Below are 21,221 nucleotides of genomic sequence, written 5' to 3' on the forward strand. Positions count from 1 at the left end.
ACGCATGGCATTACATAGCAGATGCTATTACAACGCATGGCATTACATCGTAAGTATAGGTAAGTATGCCTTTTTTAAAAAAATGTTATTAAGTTAATTTAATTTTAATTTAATTAATTTAATTAAAATACATTTTAAAATAGCCATTAACTTATTTTAATAAAATATCTATTTAATAAATGTAATTTTAATAAAAAATGGAAATAATGTAATTAAAATAATGAAATTAATTTAATGTAGATATTTTTATAATTGAAATTAAATTAAATTAATTGAAATAATTTATTTAATTTAATTTTAATTTTAAAATGTAATTAATGTAATAAAATTAATTTAATTTATTAAATATATTTTAATTAATTTAAAAATGGTAAATATAATTTAATTATCCCTAAACACAAACCTACCCCTGAACCCTACAATACCCCTGTACCCCAAAACCCAAACCCTGCCCTAAAACCTAAAAACACCCCTGTACCCCAAAACCCTGCCCTAAAACCTAAAAACACCCCTGTACCCCAAAACCCAAACCCTGCCCTAAAACCTAAAAACACCCCTGTACCCCAAAACCCAAACCCTGCCCTAAAACCTAAAAAGACCCTTGTACCCCAAAACCCAAACCCTGCCCTAAAACCTAAAAACACCCCTGTACCCCAAAACCTGCCCTAAAACCTAAAAACACCCCTGTACCCCAAAACCCAATCCCTGCCCTAAAACCTAAAAACACCCCTGTACCCCAAAACCCAAACCCTGCCCTAAAACCTAAAAACACCCCTGTACCCCAAAACCCAAACCCTGCCCTAAAACCTAAAAACACCCCTGTACCCCAAAACCCAAACCCTGCCCTAAAACCTAAAAACACCCCTGTACCCCAAAACCCAAAACCCTGCCCTAAAACCTAAAAACACCCCTGTACCCCAAAACCCTGCCCTAAAACCTAAAAACACCCCTGTACCCCAAAACCCAAACCCTGCCCTAAAACCTAAAAACACCCCTGTACCCCAAAACCCAAACCCTGCCCTAAAACCTAAAAACACCCCTGTACCCCAAAACCCAAACCCTGCCCTAAAACCTAAAAACACCCTTGTACCCCAAAACCCAAACCCTGCCCTAAAACCTAAAAACACCCCTGTACCCCAAAACCCAAACCCTGCCCTAAAACCTAAAAACACCCCTGTACCCCAAAACCCAAACCCTGCCCTAAAACCTAAAAACACCCCTGTACCCCAAAACCCAAACCCTGCCCTAAAACCTAAAAACACCCCTGTACCCCAAAACCCAAACCCTGCCCTAAAACCTAAAAACACCCCTGTACCCCAAAACCCAAACCCTGCCCTAAAACCTAAAAACACCCCTGTACCCCAAAACCCAAACCCTGCCCTAAAACCTAAAAATACCCAAACACCCCAAAACATATACCTCAGTACCCCAAAACATATACTCCTATACTCATACTTATTTAAAAAATTACTTAAATTAATATATTTAATTTATAATATTTAAAAACATAAATAAATATTTTTATTTATAATTAATAATAATTAAATCAATTATATAATATTAAATAAAATAAAAAAAATTATATACTTACCAATACTTACGATGTAATGGTATGCGTTGTAATAGCATCTGCTATGTAATGCCATGCGTTGTAATGGCATCCGATGTAATGGATTCTGCATTGTAATAGCTGCGTTGTAACAGCATTACGACGTAAAAGTTGCGTTGTAAGTGTAACATACCATATATGTGTGTGTGTGTGTATATATATATATATATATATATATATATATATATATATGTATGGTACAGTTCCTCTAAGGGCTGCAAAACAAGTGCTGCAGCCCTAAGAGGCCTTTCCTGTCCACAGCGCCCTTGGTATCCATGGTACCTTTTACAAGGGACTGACATGTGGCCAGAGAGGGTGCCAGTTGGGGTTATAAGGTACAGTTTTGGGAGAGAACACAGGCCCTGAGAATCTGATCGGCAGGGACCCAGGGCACATCAAGTCACAGTGCATCAGTAGTCTGGCAAAAAAGTCGGGTGTTAGGGTTACTGCAACAGAAATCCTGCTTCCTACAGATGTCTCTATCAGATGGACAATTTACTTACTTTCGGTAACGCCTTAAGTGGCAGAGACATGATCTAGCTGCAGATTCCTTGCTAACCCACCCATCCTCCCCACACTGCGGACCGGTTTCCAGGGTGAGGGCTGGTCCCTTACAGGACCTTAGTTGTTCAGGAACACACCAGTGTCAGTGCACTTCATGGCTTCGTGCTCCAGGTGTGGAAATTTGTGAGAAGTACTGATGTCGGCGCGCCAATGTGGTGCCTATATAGGTGGTGCGTACATCACTAAGGTGCGGACGACATCATGCTGAGCTGACCAACATCACCTACCAGCGCTGAGGTGTATTACTCAAAGAAAAATCTTCCAGATATAGTCTAATGCCTGGGAAACTCAAAGGGTATGGAATCTGCAGATAGAAAGTGTCTCTACCAGATAAGGCGCTACCGAAGGCAAGTAATTTGTCCTTACTGTCTCATTGAAAATCAAAACATGCTTAATAAACATATTTTAATTAGTCTTCGAAAAAATAATTAGAGCATCTTTCTACTCCGTTTTCAAGAGGAATCGTGTTTTGGATTTGTACTCCACTTGAATTTTAAAAGGTGAATTTGGCTGTTAGAATAAATGTGTGCATGGTAATATTAGATGCTTTTTTCTACTACTCCCCACACTACTAAACATCACTGTTCAGTTCCACCCGTTTTAATTTTCAAGCTGCTGTTGACTGTACCTACCTAGGTGTAAAGGTTACCAGCAAACTCCTATTAATCCTAGGAGCAACATCTCAGCTTGTTTAGTTTTCTATACAGTTAAGCAATTCTACAGTTATATCAAAATACTTAAAACCTTTATTTGACACACATGCTAACGTCTTCATTTGTTTACAGATATTATGTTGGGTATGGGATATTCAAGAGAGGAAATCCAAGAATCTCTGAGTAAAATGAAGTATGATGAAATCACAGCCACATATTTACTTTTAGGGAGGAAATCCTCTGAGGTAAGGTATGAAACATGTTGGTTATAGTCTGATTAAATCTTTGAGTTAGTGGAGTTTATAGAACCTCATTTAGTTAATGTCTGTCGTCTTTATAATGGGATTTTATGAAACTTTAATCAGTTTTCTTTTTTAACGTTGCTTTTGATTTGTTCAAACAAATTTTGCACTAAAATCATTGATTGCATCCGTCACGTTTTCTGTATTGTCTATCTCCTCTCTTCCCCAATTTGTATAGTTATTTTCTTACACCTCTTATTTTTCAACAATGGAGCAGTAATCCTCATATTCTTTCATCCAGTCTTTTTACATTTCGGGCAATAGATATTTCCTTCTCCAGCATATGCTTTTTCTCATCCTTTTAATCCAGCCATTTCCTTCAGATTTCTTTTGTTTAACCCATAAACACATGCCTTTATTTGATTGCCAAAGTTTGGTAAGTGTGTGTGTCTCAGAACCACTGTATTAACATTTGCTTTTATACCATGTGATCCAGTCTCTTCTGTGATTACGAATGCTCAAGCATCAGTGGTGTGTCAGATTACCCTTCTCTTCAGTATGTACTGTACCTTAGTTCAAACTTGCATTTATCTAAATTTTCATTGTCTAGGTGTTTTTTATTTTTTTGCGGACTCACCTGATGATAATCTTGAACTGTAAAACTTGGACAATGCTGTCCAGTGTGTGACTCTGACCTCTAAAACATGTTGAAATTGGCTTGAGACTGAATTTGCACATTTAGCTTTCCTGACATGGAAAGTTAAATGCCACTTGTAGACTTCAGCATCTATTGTGTCATCCACTAGTACAGAGGCAGTGAAAATATGACTTCAGGCGGCCTATCCTGTGTAGCCGGACAGCAGCTTGAACCCTGCTGCACAGACCTGTCAAAAGCACCCCATTGACAGGCAGGAAAACCTGATTTTAAATATTAAATAAGTCATGTCTAGGCATGCCTTGCTTCCTCCAAGGTTGGGTACATGCTAATTAAGAAAGGAAAATGTGTGACATTAGTAATGGCATATTCTCCCAGATTTATTTTTCTATTTAATAAAAATTCCATCTAATGGTAAAGTTGGATATTTATTAAATATATTGGAAAAGTAGATTTTTGATGAACTCTTCTAATCTGTGGATATTTGCCAGGAGTCCTACTGGATCTGGAAGCTTAAAAGGAGTACCTCTGCATGTTGGCAAGTAGCATTGTGTGGCTCCTGGCGGATGTGGTGCCACACTACAAGTGTCAAACATAACCACATAGAAGTGCAACATATGCAAATTGACGTGGAAATTGGCCCCTTCCCATCACTCTTGGACTCTAATGATGGCACAAGGGCATCAACATGCCATCCTATCTTCATGCACATCTCAATCACAGCTGATTCAGAGTCCAGTCCCTCTGCACCCTGAATTTTAAGTCCTTCTGGTGACCTCTCAGCAAGTGGAGGCCTTCATGGAGTCCATGCTGCCCATTTTTGGCACTTTTCCGATTACTTATGATGCAGCTTTAAGTCACAAGGATCTGGATCCCATGGGATTCCTCCTGGCAAGTCTGCCCTCGGCACTGTCTGGGCCCCTTCAACTTGCTGCTGTTTCAGATATGATGCAGACTTTGGTTCTGGCTCAATCGGCTGCACTATTTTTCTTCGCATTGATGCAGAGACTGACGCTTCTTATGATAGAGGCGGATTGGCAGTCTGTTGTGCTGTCCAGTCCTGATCCATCACGACTTTAACTGAAGTCACGCTCTGATCCCACGGGAAAGCAGCCAGCCATAACCCTTCCGATTCTGATATTTTACCCTTAACACAAAGTGGGGGCCCAGAATTAGCAGTCTGTTTTGCACTGACTCGGACAATGACAGTTGTGATGAAGACAATGATTTTGTCCCCCAATATGATGAGGAAGATTAGTATGAAACACTACAAGATGCAAGTGGCCTGGACACTTTACCAGACACTGGCCTTGTTTCACCTCCTAAGAAAGCACCTCCTTCGTTGTCCTTCTACAGAGGGAAGCAAAAGTATCCGACCTAAAACTCCAAACTATGGAAATGAAGGCTAATGATTTAATGGAGGTTAGTCTAGTCCAGTCTCCACAGATCCTCTATTGCCATTTAGTGAGGCCCTTACAGATACCCTTTTGCGCACTTGGGTGAAACCCTGTTCGGAACCGCCCGCTAACAGGCAGGTAGCTCTGACTTTCTTACACTACATCCCATGCTTAATAGGTTGGTGGGGCAGGCGTAAGTATCCTGCAGGTACAACAACACCTTTTAAAGGCAATCCGAGTGCCTTCCCCACCATCCTACCTGACAAGGAGTATAAGGTATTAGTCATTTGTCCAGCGTATTTTTAATGGCACAAGTCTTGCTGTACAATCCGTCAGTTCCAGCTGTTTACTGGGCCGCTACTCCTCTTCGTACGACTGAAGGGCGTCCCTGACACAAGCCATCTGGAATGGCCATGACGCAGCTAAATGTGTACTTTGCTCTGACTTTAACACGACTGACAGCTTAAGTCGCGTGATAGGTACGAGTGTGGCACTTCGGTGCCACGCCTGGATTAAGACTGCAGGCTTCTCCGGGCTTTTCTAGGCATCTTTGATGGGCATGCCTTGGGATAGCTCTCACCTTTTTGGTCACGACGCCGATTCCGCCTTGGAATGGTTTAAGGAGAGCCAGGCCACAGCATGTACCTAGGGTCTTTCTACACACACTGGACAATTCCACCTGCATTTTCACTCTTACAAGGCTGGGATTTTCAGTTTTTCCATCTCCAGACTTGTTTGCCAGCCCTGGAGGTTTTCCATTCTTTTCTTGGTGGAAGTTGCTGCTCACACATTCTAGGGCATCAGAGACAATATGCAGTTAAGCCCTCACCCCTCCAGCAACCATAGCTGCAAAACTACTTTAGTGAGTTCTCTCTGCCACACAGCTACCTTTGTTGGAGGGAGGATCCGATATTTCCCTCAGGAGTGACCAGCCATCAGCTCAAACAAGATGATCCTCCAAATTGTTCATTGGGGTTACGGCCTCCCCATTTCAATACACCATGCCTCGTCTTCCTAAACTGGGGTGGCATGGTGAGCAAAAGAATGATGGATTTAACCCAGATCTCTTGACTGGGTGTGAATGTTTTGATTTGTTCTGCATTCCGTCCATCAATTGTGTGTCTTGTTTTCTCGCCCTAAGTGCACCAGGTATGCCCAGGCGTGGGTCCTGGACTCACTGTGCCACTGGAATCAAGCTATCCTGGCTGAACAGGGGTGAAACCCCGAAACTGGTCCTAGGATGCTTGTTTCCGTTCCAGGGAGGACCTGGCTTGGCAGTTCGGGCTGGACTGTTCCCATGAGGCACAGGGTCAAGACTGATTTGCATATAGCCAGGTCTAAACTGGGGTGCATGGTGAGCAGAAAATGGATGGATTTAACTCAGATCTCTTGACTGAGGGTGAATGTTTTGATTGTTCTGCTTTCCGCCTATCAATTGTGTGTCTTTTGCTGTGATCTTCCAGTGCCATCAGAGCAGCTAACTGAGAACCTCTTGTCTGTCTTGCAGCAGGGGCCATAGAGAGGGTTCTGGCAAGTAGAAGCTGAATGTTACTCCTGTTTCTTCCTTGTGCCTAAGAAGGGCAGAAGGCTTTGTCCTATTTTAGATCTCTGCCCCCTCAACCCCTGCCTGCGTAAAGGCAAATTCAAGATTCTCACTTTAGCCCAGGTACTGTCTGCCCTAGACCCAGGAGACTGGATTGTGTTGTTGTACCTGCAGGATACTTATTTCCATATTCCTGTCCTGCTGGCCACATAGGCACTATCTGCCGATCATAATTTGTGCTAGAAATATTTTCTGTTTACAGTGCTCTCTCTTTGCCTCAACAGTGCCCCTGGAGTGTTTGATTGTGCATACCTTTAGATGTTGGGGTTTCCAGGCTTCCCATTTGTCGATAGCTGGCTGCTGAAGGTAGGCATGCCCTAGGCAGCCGTCAACCCCCTCCAGGCGATGACAAACCGTCTCTTCTCATTGGGGTTCACGATCAATGTGCCAGTGTTACACCGGACTCCATCACAGATGCTCCCTTTCATCAGATCCAGTATGGTTTTGTGCCTTTCCCCAGGAGTGTAGAGTCAAGAACATTTGAGCTTTGATTCTGATATTTCAGCCTCTGTCCTGGATATCAGTGCGGGTGACTCTGGGGATGCTACAGTTGTTGACCTCCTCCATCCTACTGGTGAAATATGCCAGATGGCATATGTAGGCTCTGATGTGGGGTCTGAAGTCCCAGTCGGGAAATCACCTGTACGAAGCTGGGTTTCTTTTGTTGTAACACCCCCACTTTTGCCAAACTACTGATGCACTTTTACTCTATGTGCCCTGGGTCCCTGCCAATCGGGTTCCCAGGGCCTGTGTTCTTTCCCAAAACTGTACCTCCACGAGACATGTTTCTGGACCCCTGGGGTGGGAGCCTTCACTCCCTGAGCCCAGAAACAATCTGTTTGAGGCATATGAGCTGCAGATGCTACACTTTGCATTAGATCGCCACCTGCTGTTGGGCTCGGATGATTGCATGTTGTTGTCATCTTGGAAGAAGTCTTTGTAGTCACGAGATAGGTGACTCATCCCTTGGACGATAGTGCGCATGAGCATCAGCTCCATCCTTGGATTGTTTTTTTCCGCAACTGGGTTTGGATGCAACTTTTCCGCTCCGGTTTGAAAATCTACTTTTCAAAGACTTCGACGCGCAAAAACTTCTAAAAACAAACTTTAACTTCAATATACATAGACTCGATTTCATCACTTCGATTCCGATTGTCGACGCGGGGTGTTGGGCCTACCCACGTGGTGAGGCCTACAATTCATGGAAAGGACACCATTCAAAAAATGCCCCGTGTGTGGAGCTAAATTTCCACCCAGCGACCATCACGAGGTGTGTAACCTGTGTTTATCACCTGAACACGACGAGTCGAGCTGCACAGCTTGTGCGTCCTTTCGATCCAAGACAGCCATTCGAGATCGAAGGGCCCATCGACGCGACATGCAGAGATCAGCTCTGGAACCAGTGGATATCTTCGAGGAAGGTGTATGTGCCCCCGAGGAAGATTCCGATGATCTCCAGATCGGATCTAGGGCATACAACTCCGATGACTCCATACCATCAGGTCAACGCGTGAGTACGACTGCCCCAACCCCAACCCCAGCCCCAACCCCTAAACCAAAGGCTAAGGTCAAAACTCCGCCTTCGGGGCCCAGTCGAGACTGAGACCTTGCTTCGAAAGCCCTGCCATCGAGCCTGGCTCCGAATAAAATATTAAAGCCTTCCGGTAGCTCCATACCGAGCAAACCGCAAGTGCTGATACTACCAGCTCCCTCGGCATTGAAACCGAAAGAAGTCCCGGTTTCGAAAAACGTTCAGAAACCGTCGACTCCTAAAGACAAGACGGCACCAATGAAGACTGCTTCCACCCCAAAATCTTCGGTGCCGAAACCCACAAAGCCTGCTTCCGATGCCTCTAAGCCCTCGAACCAGGCCTCGACTCTGTAAACAATACCTTCTGTGCTGAAAAGTACGCCAAAGGACTATATAACCACTCCTAAGGCTGAGGACAAGCAGAAACCAGGCCTAGAGCCGAAAAAATCTGCAGCAAAAAAAATGTCTCAAGAAGAGCTTTTTAGACCTGATCCTTTGCAAAAAAGGATATACATAGATCCAGAAACAGGACATGTTTCCACTAGACCACACCACACAGGAAGAGGAAGTGAGATACAGCACCTACACCTCCAGTGCCCGTCAAGACATCTCCTATGCACCCTTCTTCTCCTGTATCTCCTTCTCTCCCTTTAAACATTTCATCTCAAAATCCTACTCCTCATTCTCCACAACATACACCTCCTCAGGATGCTGATGATGATCAGTATAGCATTGGGGGAGGTAAAGACCAAGATGACCCTTTTCCCTACCCAACAGGTTCACCAGACTGGGAGTATCCAAACCCACAGGATATACCAGATATTCCTGACCCACATATATATCCATCTAAACCTTCTCCTCCAGAAGACAATATGGGGGTTGGACACTTAATTAAGAGGGCTGCCATCTATCACAATGTCACCATGCATTCAGATGAGGTAGAAGAAGATTTTTTTACTAGACACTTTTGAACAATCCCAAAAATCTGTGCAAATACTGCCAATGATTAAAGGAGTCATTAAACATGCGCCAGAAGAGTTTAAAGATCCTGTAAGAGCAAGAATCCTAAACCCAAGGATAGAGAAAAAGTACAGAGCAGCTCCTGTGGATCCTGCTTACATTAAAGGACAGCTACCCTTAGACTCCTTAGTAGTTTCAAACCGTAGGAAAAGAGCAAATTCCCAAACATCAGGCGAAGCACCACCTCCTGATAAAGAATCAAAGATCATAGATGCTTCAGGGAAAAGAATAGCTGCCCAAGCTAGCAATGCATGGCGCATTGCTAATACACAGGCACTCCTAGCAAGATACGACAGGGCTCACGATTATAAGCTAGAGAAGCTCTTACAACATCTACCTGACCAATATAAGGCACAAACAGATGACCTCATAAAAGACGGTAAATTTATATCAAATGCCTCCATTAAATGTGCGCTAGCAATGCATGGCGCATTGCTAATACACAAGCCCTCCTAGCAAGATACGACAGGCTCACTATGATGAGCTAGAGAAGCTCTTACAACATCTACCTGACCAATATAAGGCACAAACAGATGACCTCATAAAAGACGGTAAACGTATATCAAATCCTCCATTAAATGTGCACTAGATGTAGCAGACACTGCATCCAGGGCAATAAACACCAGTGTCCTCCTTAGACATCACGCGTGGCTACGCATTTCAGTATTTAAGTAAGAGGTACAGACCACTATATTAAATCATCCATTCAACCAACAACACTTGTTTGGTCCAGAAGTAGACACAGCTCTTGAAAAAATTAAAAAAGACACTGACGCAGCCAATTCTGGGAGCTCTGCAGTCCACCTAGAGGCTCCTTTCGTCGCTCCTTCTACAGAGGAGGCGCCAAACAAGCTGGAGCAGACAATTCAGCTTTCTTTAAGACAAATACACAATCATCCTCTAATACAGGATAGTGGGGGCTACAACAATAAGGGAAGAGGTTGAGGTAGCAACAACAATCGATTCTCTTCCACCACTAAACAGGGACTTCCTTCTGCTCCCCCAACAGCTTACCACTCCTTTAGGGGGGAGATTAACACAGTTCCTACCGGTCTGGAATTCCATCACAACAGACAAGTGGGTAAGACAGATTATCCAGTATGGTTACTGCCTAGAGCTTAGAGCTACCCCTCCAAATATACCATCCAGACAGCGTCCAATGTCCACAGAATATCAAACCCAGCTCCAACAAGAGGTTCTCTCATTGCTGCAAAAGGATGTAATAGTTCTAGTTCGATTGCAACATCAAGGAACAGGGGTCTACTCACTATACTCCCCAATACCCAAAAAGGATGGGACACTAAGACCAATTCTAGGTTTAAGGCCTCTCAATCTGTATATACACTCAGAACATTTTCACATGGTCAATTTACAACAAGTGGTCCCATTTTTGCAACAAGGCGATTTCCTCACTACACTAGACCTCAAAGATGCCTACTTTCACATTCCCATACATCCTTCTCACAGGAAGTATCTCAGGTTTGTGCTAGAAGGACAACACTATCAATTCAAAGTTCTTCCATTCAGGGTCACAACTGCACCAAGAGTGTTCACAAAGTGCCTAGCAGTAGTAGCAGCACATCTCAGAAGACAACCTATCCATGTCTTCCCATAGTTAGACGATTGGCTCATAAAAGCCAAGTCATTCAACCAGTGTGTTCAACACACATCTCACACGATTCAGACACTGCACAACTTGGGGTTTACAGTAAACCACACCAAGTCACATCTACAGCCCTCTCATGTACATCCATACCTAGGAGCTACCACAAACACCAATACAGCTCTAGCTTATCCCAGTCCAGCCAGGATACAGAGCATTCAAGCCTTAGTCACAAGGTTTCAAAACCAACACTCTTTCCCAGCCAGAGTGTTCATGCAATTAATAGGCATGATGGCATTCTTGCATTTTTATTGTACTATATGCAAGACTGCAAATGCGCCCATTGCAGGAATGTATAGCACATCAGTGGAATCGGGCACAAGGACAACTAACAGACCAAGTGTTGGTGGACAGCCGCACACATCGCTCTCTGCAGTGGTGGAACACCAAAAACCTGTCCAGAGGGCGGCCGTTCCTCGGGCCCGTTCCACAGATAGTACTGACAACAGACGCATCTCTCACAGGATGCTCCACCACACAACTCAGGGAACATGGAACGCTCAACAAAAAGTGCTTCACATCAATCACCTAGAGTTGCTGGCGATTTTTCCTGGCAAAAATTTGCTGTAACCAGTGTTTTTTAATGGATGTAGACAACATGTGTGGTATTCACCAGAGGACAGAGTGACATTTAAAATGACTTCTGTAGATTGTGAACATCTTTGATCACTCACTTGTCTGAATTTCAAGCGATTGGTGCCTTGTGGGCAGACCATACCTCATTTATATCTTTGTGGTAATTTGTATATAGGAGAAATGTAATATGTATTTTTTTAGAACAATGATTATTGACTTTATGTATGAATGTGTTTTTTATATTTGATATCAACAACGATAAAAACATGAAATGAAAATAAAAAAATGATATATTTTTGCAAATACTGTAGTATAAGATTTATGATTATACAGTAATCTGTTACAACTGCTGCACAACTAAGTATTTAGCACTATGCCCGGTGCATGAATTTTTTCCAGAAAAAGTAATTTTCCTTGTCAGGGTATATACCTTTTCACAGGGGGCCCCTTGTTCTTTTCTAAATTGATTTTTCCTGGCACTGAAGTCCTTCCAAGTGCACATACGGAACAAAGCTGACTTAATCCAGAGGGACAACATAACAGCCATGTACTACATACAAAAACAAGGAGGCACACATTCCATGCAACTGTCCCAGCTAGCTCAAAACAGTTGGAGATGGGACATTCCACAAAACATGTATCTGCTTGCAGAACACCTTCCAGGAGTTCACAATCAGATAGCCGATTTGTTGAGTCGACGGACACAACAGATTCACAAATGGGAACTACATCTGCAAGTTCTTCAACCATTCTTTCGCAAGTGGGGTCATCCAGACATAGACCTGTTTGCCACACATGAAAACACAAAATGCCCAACCTTCGCCGCCAGGTTTCCACACCCGTTATCCTAGGGCAATGCAATATGGATGAGCTGGTCAGGCAAATTTGCGTACGCTTTTTAGCCAACCCCACTAATACCACTAGTGGTACGCAAGCTCACACAACAGTCTCTCAAACTGATCCTGGTAGCTCCCACATGGGCACGCCAACCGTGGTTCACCACACTACTAGAATTCTCTCTAGTTCCACACCAAAAACTGTCTGACACCAGCCATGCTAACGGAGACCCATGGAGACATCAGGCATCCAGATCCAGGTCAACTGAATCTGGCGATCTGGCTCCTGAAGTCTTAGTGTTTGATTACCTTAACCTGCCATCAGACTGTATGAATATCATTAAAGAAGCCAGAAGACCTACTACTAGAGCTTGCTATGCTGCTAAATGGAGAAGATTTGCCATTTACTGCAATAATAATCAAATTGATCCTTTAGATGCTTCCATCCAAAATATTATCAGTTACCTTCTCCATTTACAAAGATGTAATCTGGCATATTCATCTATACTTTTACATCTTGCAGCCATTGCCGCATATCTACAAAACAGACAACATATGTCGTTGTTTAGAGTACCAGCAATAAAAGCTTTTATGGAAGGATTAAAAATAACTATTCCTCCTAGGTTACCACCCTCTCCAGTGTAGAACCTAAACATTGTTCTTACCAGGCTCATGGGACCCCCTTTTAAACCTTTACACAAATGTGAACTACAATTTCTCACATGGAAAACAGCTTTCCTCGTTGCTATTACCTCTCTTAGAAGAGTTAGTGAGATTCAAGCTTTCACTATACAAGAACCATTCTTACAATTACACTGTAACAAGGTGGTTCTAAGAAATAATCCTAAATTCCTTCCTAAAGTAATTACTCTTTTTCATCTAAACCAATCTGTTGATTTACCAGTGTTTTTTCCAAACCCAGACTCTGTAGCAGAGAGAGCTTTACACACACTAGATGTCAAAAGCGCTCTTCTCTATTACATTGATAGGACTAAGTCCTTTCGCAAAACAAAGCAACTATTTGTAGCTTTCTCTCCACCACATAAAGGCAACCCCATTTCTAAAACAGGAATTGCAAGGTGGATTGTTAAATGTATACAAATATGCTATCGCAAAGCAAAACTCACATTAACAGTTCCTCGTAGAGCGCACTCAACACGCAAACTAGGAGCCTCCATGGCTTTATTAGGGAACATTCCCCTAAAAGACATCTGCAAGGCAGCAACATGGTCTACAACACATACCTTCACTAAACACTGTTGTGTTAATGTGCAAGCCAAGCAGCAAGCTGTAGTAGGCCAAGCTGTCCTCAAAACTCTCTTTCAAACTACTGCAACAGATACAGGTGACCACCGCTAGGGGAGATACTGCTGCACAACCGATGCAAAGTGTAGAATCTGCAGCTCATATGCCTCGAACCGAAAATGCTACTCACCAGTATGCATCTGTTCTTGGCATGTAGAGCTGCAGATTTCTACACGCCCTCCTGCCTCCCTGAGACCTGTATCTGTTCCAGTTTCATCTTAATTAGATAAACACGCATGGACATCCTTTCTTTCTACTGACTCCATCATTTCCCATCAAGGCTAAGGATGGAGTCGATGCCCATGCGCACTATCGTCCAATGGAGGAGTCGCCTATCTCGTGACTACAAAGACCTCTTCCAAGACGACAACATGCAATCATCCGAGCCCAACACCAGGTGGCGATCTAATGCCAAGTCTAGAAATCTGCAGCTCTACATGCCAAGAACAGATGCATACTGGCCCCCCCCCCCACCCCCTCCCCCAGGAAGAGCCATCTGTGGCAGGGGACCTTTAAAGGCCTTGCCGCCTTTGTAATGCGACCCACAGTCTCTCCTGCTATCTGGGGCAGGCCCACTTCCTGTCTCCCCTCCTTTTCGGCGGTAAGGCAGTCGGAAAAAAAATAGCCAGCCCAGAAGGTGTGCCCACCTCTGTCAACCCAACCCCTCAGGTGGGGGAGGCGAGGTGGCAGGCACTCCCCAATCAGGATTAGGGATTGTGCCCACTCCCCCACGTGGAGTGAGCACACCAAGGGTGTAGTCACCCTAAGGTCAATAGCCCATTGGCTACTGACCTCGAGACCCCCTAAAATGCCCCCTAAATACAGTATTTCGGGGCAGCCCTTAACCAAGAAGAGAGATTCCTGCAACCTACGAAGGACAAAAGAAGACGCCCAGCAGAGGACTGAGAGAATAATTTACTTGGTCCCATCCCTACCCAGATATCCTGCACCAGAAGGCCTTGCCGCCTTTGTAATGCGACCCACAGTCTCTCCTGCTATCAGGAGCAGGCCCACTTCCTGTCTCCCCTCCTTTTCGGCGGTAAGGCAGTCGGAAAAAAATTAGCCAGCCCAGAAGGTGTGTCCACCTCTGCCAACCCCACCCCTCAGGTGGGGGAGGCGAGGTGGCAGGCACTCCCCAATCAGGATTAGGGATTGTGCCCACTCCCCCACGTGGAGTGAGCACACCAAGGGTGTAGTCACCCTAAGGTCAATATCCCATTGGCTACTGACCTCGAGACCCCCTAAAATGCCCCCTAAATACAGTATTTCGGGGCAGCCCTTAACCAAGAAGAGAGATTCCTGCAACCTACGAATGACAAAAGAAGACGCCCAGCAGAGGACTGAGAGAATAATTTACTTGGTCCCATCCCTACCCAGATATCCTGCACCAGAAGTCGCCCTGTCCTGCAGTCAGCAACCTCCAAAACCCTGGGAGGAATGACAGCCTTCAACAAAGACCGGATCTCCTGTAATCAGCAGCTCTGATAAAAAGAAACCGCCAAGAAAGTCTCTGAGCCTGCTGAAGACAAATAAACCAGATGTCTGGATCCACCACTGTACAGATGCCTACTGCCCGAGTCTGAGTGGCCCACCGTTCGAGCGAGGTCCCCCAGGGCTTCCGAGTCCACTGTGTGCTCCTTGATGTCGCCTGCGGCCTTTGCACGGAGTCCCCCCCCCAACCATGAGTGGCCCGGTATGGTGAAATCCAACATCAAAAAACACCCCTGCATCCAGCCGCCCTGCGCTCTTGGAAAAGGATCCCGAGATGCACCCTACGTCCCGAGCCCTCCAACTTAACTGCCCAGCTGTTGGATTCTCCCGGAAGTGTTCCTGGACCGAGCCTGCAGCTAAAAACCAAACTAAAAATCCCCATTGAAAATCGGGCACCCAACGCCAAAACACCTCCCTGCGCCGTTGCAGGTGCACCTTGTGTGCTAACTCGGATTCCCTTTGCCCTGAGCCTAACACCAGGAGCTTTGATCCCACAACCATGTGGCCTGCTCGTGAGCAGCCACCAACCAGAGGCTGCCTATCCCCATTGGATAACATTGGGCCTCAGCACCCGGCTGCCCTAGTGCTGCTGAGGATGCTTTGAGAGTGCATCCTCGACCCTTGGGAACCCTTGTTCTAACCCCAGAAACTCAACCCAAAAGACTGAGTATTTACCTGTTAACCGATAACTTCATTTCTCTCCAGAGGAATACATTGACTGTTTTCCCTTACAAATTGTTATAAGTATTGATTTGATTTGTATGAAAATCTGAAAAGCTACAACTGTACAAAACTGATTTTACTTACCTATGCTCTAGGAAATATCCCAGTGTGATATCTAGGCATATCACACTAAGTAGAAAAAGTAACTTAAAAAGTAATCTGAAAATTAACAGGTAAGTAATCTGAAAAGTAATTTCGACATTTTGACTTGCCTGTATTTCAACCAATTGCATTTGAACTCTCATTCAATGGTAAACCACTGCATAAGATTTTGCAAAGCGTTTTATTTCACTTACCTTTACCAGGCTTGGCTTGGTTATAGAAATAAAATAACTAATTAATATTTTCATGCAAACCAAATTGGTCTGAGTTCAGACTTTGAGTGTGTGACATCATTGCAGATTGAGTGTGTACAACAAATGCTTAACACTACCCTCTGATAAAGCCTTACTGCTCGCTCGCACTACCACAAATAAAGATGAAGGTGCTATCATCTTTTACCTCTGCCTTTATTTGGGGTTCCACTAAACTCTGTGCACTCTATACCTCATTTTGGTATAGTATATACAGGCCAGCTTCTTACAGCTCCAAGGGAGTCAGTCGCATTGTATCCAGATTTCAGAGGAGCCTGCAAAAGTCCTGCAGTGGAGACTGCTGAACCGCAATTGGGTGAGCCGCAGGCCCTTCTTGACAGTGAGGTCGTATGTGTCGCTTCTGGGTTGGGAAGACCATCTGGCAGAGATGGAGTTCAGAGTCTTTTAGTCTTCGGCAGAAGCTCAAATCCAAAAAAATTATTGGAGTTGAGGTCAATTTGCTTGAAGTCTTTCCTGTCTACCATCAGACTGGTAGAGATGCTCATGGACAACACCACCGCCATGTGGTATTGCAACAAACATGGCGGTTGAGACCTTGGGTGTAGTGCTAGGAGGCTCTTATCCTCTGCAAGCAGCTTGTCTGCCAGGGAATTTCTGAGGTTGTAAACCACCTAGGAGGGGGGGGGGGGAAATCTGCGAATGGTAGTTCTATCCAGAGGCTGCACAGGACGTTGTCCATCAGTGGAGAGAACCCTGGCTTGATCTTTTTGCATGGCTGATCAGCTCCTTGTGGGTTTCACCTGGGAAAAAGGGGAAGATCAGAATAGGTCTGGGCCTGCTGTCAGTGATGAGAGGAGCCCCGAAGCACTGGACCTGCTTTCTTTTTTATCCTGGGCAAAGAAGTTGACTCCAAGGTTCAGTTGGCTGACCTATGTGGCTACAGGGGCACAACAAGCTGCAAGAGGCCTATTACTTTAAGTAGCCAGCTAACCATTCGCAACCGGACCGGACCTGGACTAGACTTTGCTGTTGGCCTCTACTGACAATCTATAAGCTGGTGGACCTTAATATCCCAATTTAGGGAAAAGGCCCTAGGGAACGAGAGGAAAATGGGCAGTCAATTAATTGCGTCCTAGTACCTGAACCGAAACTAACCATAGAATAGAAATTGACAAAAACTTGAGCGAAAACAAATCTATTTCTGGGAATTTCCCTTTGGTAAAGAGTTCTTAGTACTGTATTTCCAGACATGTGTAGTATAACTCCTGCAACTCTAGTAAATGCTGGTTCACAGGACCATACGAATAGGTATTGTGTGCCTGATGTTGTTGCCAGCGTGTGTTTACAGTTAGAATTTAAAACATCCACTAGATCTATCCACGTTAAAGAACCATCATTGGGATTAGGTACATTGATTTTTAGAGTTTCTAGATCCAATTTCCATATTTACTCCCTCCCTCAAAGGTGCTCCACATGTTCGTGAGGTGCCAATTTAGGCACTAGAAGTTTTTTTATGAAGAGGTGTGGCTGATGATAAAGTATGACACAAGAGTGGAGATATAGTACTGAGGACTTTTTACCTGAGCGTGATTCCCAGAAATAAATGTTATTGTTGCTCTGGTTTTTGTCACTTTCTTGCCTTTGGTTAGTTTAAGCCTCTGCTGACACCCTGAGACTCTTCTAACTGCGCTCCCCTGTGTTCCTGGGGGACTTGAAAATCTACTCCTGTGTTTGTTTGCATATCACAAGAAAGTTTGGAAACTTTACCTCCAGAATTTCATGGAGACCTGTGGGGGGAAACTTATTCGACCTGCAGTTCCATGGCCTTGTATTGAAATTCAATACAACCTAAACAAGGTTCCCTGCACCTCTGAAAAACAGGCACGTTCCAATCTGAGTTGGACTTGAAAGCGTTTCAGCAAGAAATATCCTCCACTTCAGAGAGCTCCCACTGGGCTAACCTGCTTCAAATATTCAGACTTCTGTTCTGTGATGGCAGCTACAATTTCAGCAACTGTCTGCTCAATGAGGATTTTTATTCTTCTGGGTTGGGACTTAAAACAGTTTCTTTTTTTATATAGCAACTCGACGCAAAGGTGTTGGAGCACTTTACATGAGAATCATTTACACTACACAAGGTCACAATCCTTTGTTTCTTCATTTTAAAGCAGGAGAGATAAGGGATCTGCTCAGTATCACAGGATGGTGAGCCAATGCCGATACTCAAACCTGGTTCTCCAGTTCCAAAGACAGCAGCTCTGATGAGAACGACAGATCCGTTCTATAGGAACGTGCCACTTTTTTGACATGGCCACCCCCACTTTTTGCCTGGTACCTGATTCAATTTTGCCAGAAGTGCACTTGGTTCCTGCAATCCAGGTGTTGTCACCACCTCCAAGCAGGATGGCTCAGTAATCAGCATATCAAGGCAGGAGGCTTTAAAGGACTCTGCCTCCTTTGTTATGCAACACTGACTTCCAGAGACAGGGGAAATGCCAACCCCCTTCCCTGGGTCCATTTGGCAGGGGGTTGGCATAGGACAGGTGGGAAATGCAGGGAGGCCTGGTGCAGTACCAGGCCAGTCACACCACTAAGGTGAGCTGCCTGCCAAAGGTATTCAGAGGTAAAAGTAGATAAGGCCTTACTCTCTATTTATGGTAGTGTAGGCGAGCATTAAGGCTTTATTAGAGGGTAGTGTTAAGCATTTATTGTACACACACAAGCATGAAATGATGCCACACACTCAAAGACTAAACTCTGACCAATTTTGTTTGTATAAAAATATTATGTTCGAGGCATATGAGCTGCAGATTACACACTGTGCTTAGGTTACCACCTAGTGTTGGGCCCGGATGTTTGCAGTTGTTTTTGTCCTGAAAAGTCTTTGGAAGTCACAAGATAGGTGACTCCTCCTTTGGACAATAGTGCTCATGGGCATCGGCTCCATCCTTAGATTGGTTTTTTCCTCCATCGGGCTCTGATATGTTTCATGCGCTCTGGTTTGGAACCGATTCTCCTTTGGCGCGCAATCCTCACCCAGTTCGATGGTATTGTCTCGATCGCGTTTCTAATCGACTCGACTCATCACGACTTCGAAGTCTTCGATTCCGGTCGTCGACGAGGGCCTACCTGGGCCTTACTCTCTGGCTCATGGAAAGGACGCCATTTAGGAAGTGTCCTCAATGTGGGTCGAAGTTTACCCACACCGATCTACATGGTGTGCAACCTTTGCCTCTCACCGGATCCCGAGGCCAGAGACTGTTCCACTTGTGCCTCCTTCCACTCCAAAAAGACGGTTCGGGACCGACGAGCTCAAAGAACAATGGCTCGCTCGTCATCTTCGATCCCGGACGACATTTCCCAAGAGGGTGTCGACGTGCCAGAGCAGGAGCAGGAGCAAGAACATGGCGTGGACGCGACTCCGTGGCCGACGACTCTGACGTCGAAGACATCACTCTGGCACAGAGGGTCGTAAGTGCACATTGACCCCAACCCTTCCTCGACACCCTCCAAAAAGGCTTCGGTCACACCCTCGCCTTCGGGCCCGGATGCACACCGAGAGACTGCTTCCTATGCCCCACTTTCGAGCTCCGCAAAGAAGCCTAGTAAGCCTTTAGGCGACTCGGGCTCGAGTCCGCCTACCCCCGGTGCCGGCACACACCTACCGGTACAAAAGGGGGTGGTGATGGACGGAGCATCTGAATCAATCAAACACTCGCACCCAGTCAAAAGATCTGGGTTTAATCCAAACCCAGATCTTTTGACAGGGTGTGAGTGTTTGATTGATTCAGATGCTCCGTCCATCACCACCCCCTTTTGTACGGCACACACCTACCGGCACCAAAAAAGAAGCCAACCTCCATGCCAGCTGCTTCCACATCTAAGACTGGCACCAGCTCCTCGGCACCAAAACCACAGTCAGAGCTGAGCAAGAAATTGCCATCGAAAGCACCCGACTCCCATGCTTCAGAGCCGAAAAAACCACCGGAATCGAAAAAATCTTTGGAGCTGAAAAAAACACACGGTCCACCGGACAAAGACTCTACAAAAGAACATGTGTCTAAGCCAAAAGATGCTACCGGTTCGGTGCCGAAAAAGCCTACGGAACCAAAACCTCGGCACTGAAGGATCTACCTCCCACAGAGGAACTATTCCATCCAGATCCTACACAAGACTCTTGTTAAAGATCCCAAAACTGGTCGATTGCCTCTTAGATCTGAAAAACGACCATTAGAGACGCCTGCACCGGCTCCTCGTCCTAAGAAGGACATTGGCACCTCTCCTCTAAGGATACCTTCTCCTCCTCCTCCACCACCTCCTTCCCTGCCTCATCACTCCCCTACACCATTTCCTACTCCATTAGAAGATGATGATAACAGGGATTAACACCTCTGTTGACACAGGGGGTGGTGCAGATAATGAGCCACTTGATAATCCTAGTCCTCCTAGCTCACCTGACCCGTGGGATGATTATAGTACCTCAGACGTCCCTAACATCCCACAAGATGACATATACCCCTCCGGGCCTTGCAAACCAGAGGACACTATGGGATTTAACCAACTTGTCCATAGAGCGGCCCAATATCATGGAGTTGACCTACATACTGACACATTAGAGGAGGATTTCCTTATGGATACCTTTGATACCACACAAAGGTCCACCTCCATTTTACCCATGCTTAAAGGGGTCATTAAGCATGCGCCAGAGGTCTTCAAAGATCCAGTTAGGGCTAGAATAATCAACCCCTGAATTGAGAAGACGTGTAAAGCTGCCCCCTCAGACCCAGCCTACATTAAAGGGCCTGCACCACTAGACTCCTTGTAGTCTCCAATGCACGCAAAACAGCCAATTCCCAAACAGGCGAGGCTCCCCCACCAGATAAAGAGTCTAAACTCCTAGACACCTTGGGCAAACGAACGGCGTCACAGGCAGCAAACATTTGGCGTGTTGCTAATACTCAGGCACTATTAGCAAGGTAGGACAGGGCACATTATGACGAGTTAGAATCCATAATGCAGCACCTTCCTGGTAAGTACAA

At 45.0% G+C, this 21,221-nt stretch overlaps 1 protein-coding gene across 2 annotated transcripts in view; it reads left to right on the forward strand.

The window, feature by feature from the left end:
* The window catches only part of MARK3 (microtubule affinity regulating kinase 3), a 669,509-nt gene that overhangs the window by 292,790 nt on the left and 355,498 nt on the right, over positions 1-21,221 (forward strand). For both annotated transcript variants that reach the window (XM_086937855.1, XM_086937856.1), the window contains exon 11: positions 2,959-3,071. In XM_086937855.1, coding sequence (XP_086793981.1) covers positions 2,959-3,071 — 113 coding nt within the window. The remainder of the gene's footprint in view (positions 1-2,958; positions 3,072-21,221) is intronic.

The sequence above is a fragment of the Lissotriton vulgaris genome, chromosome 9 (genome assembly GCF_964263255.1).
Source record: "Lissotriton vulgaris chromosome 9, aLisVul1.2, whole genome shotgun sequence".
In the NCBI taxonomy this organism is placed as follows: domain Eukaryota; kingdom Metazoa; phylum Chordata; class Amphibia; order Caudata; family Salamandridae; genus Lissotriton; species Lissotriton vulgaris.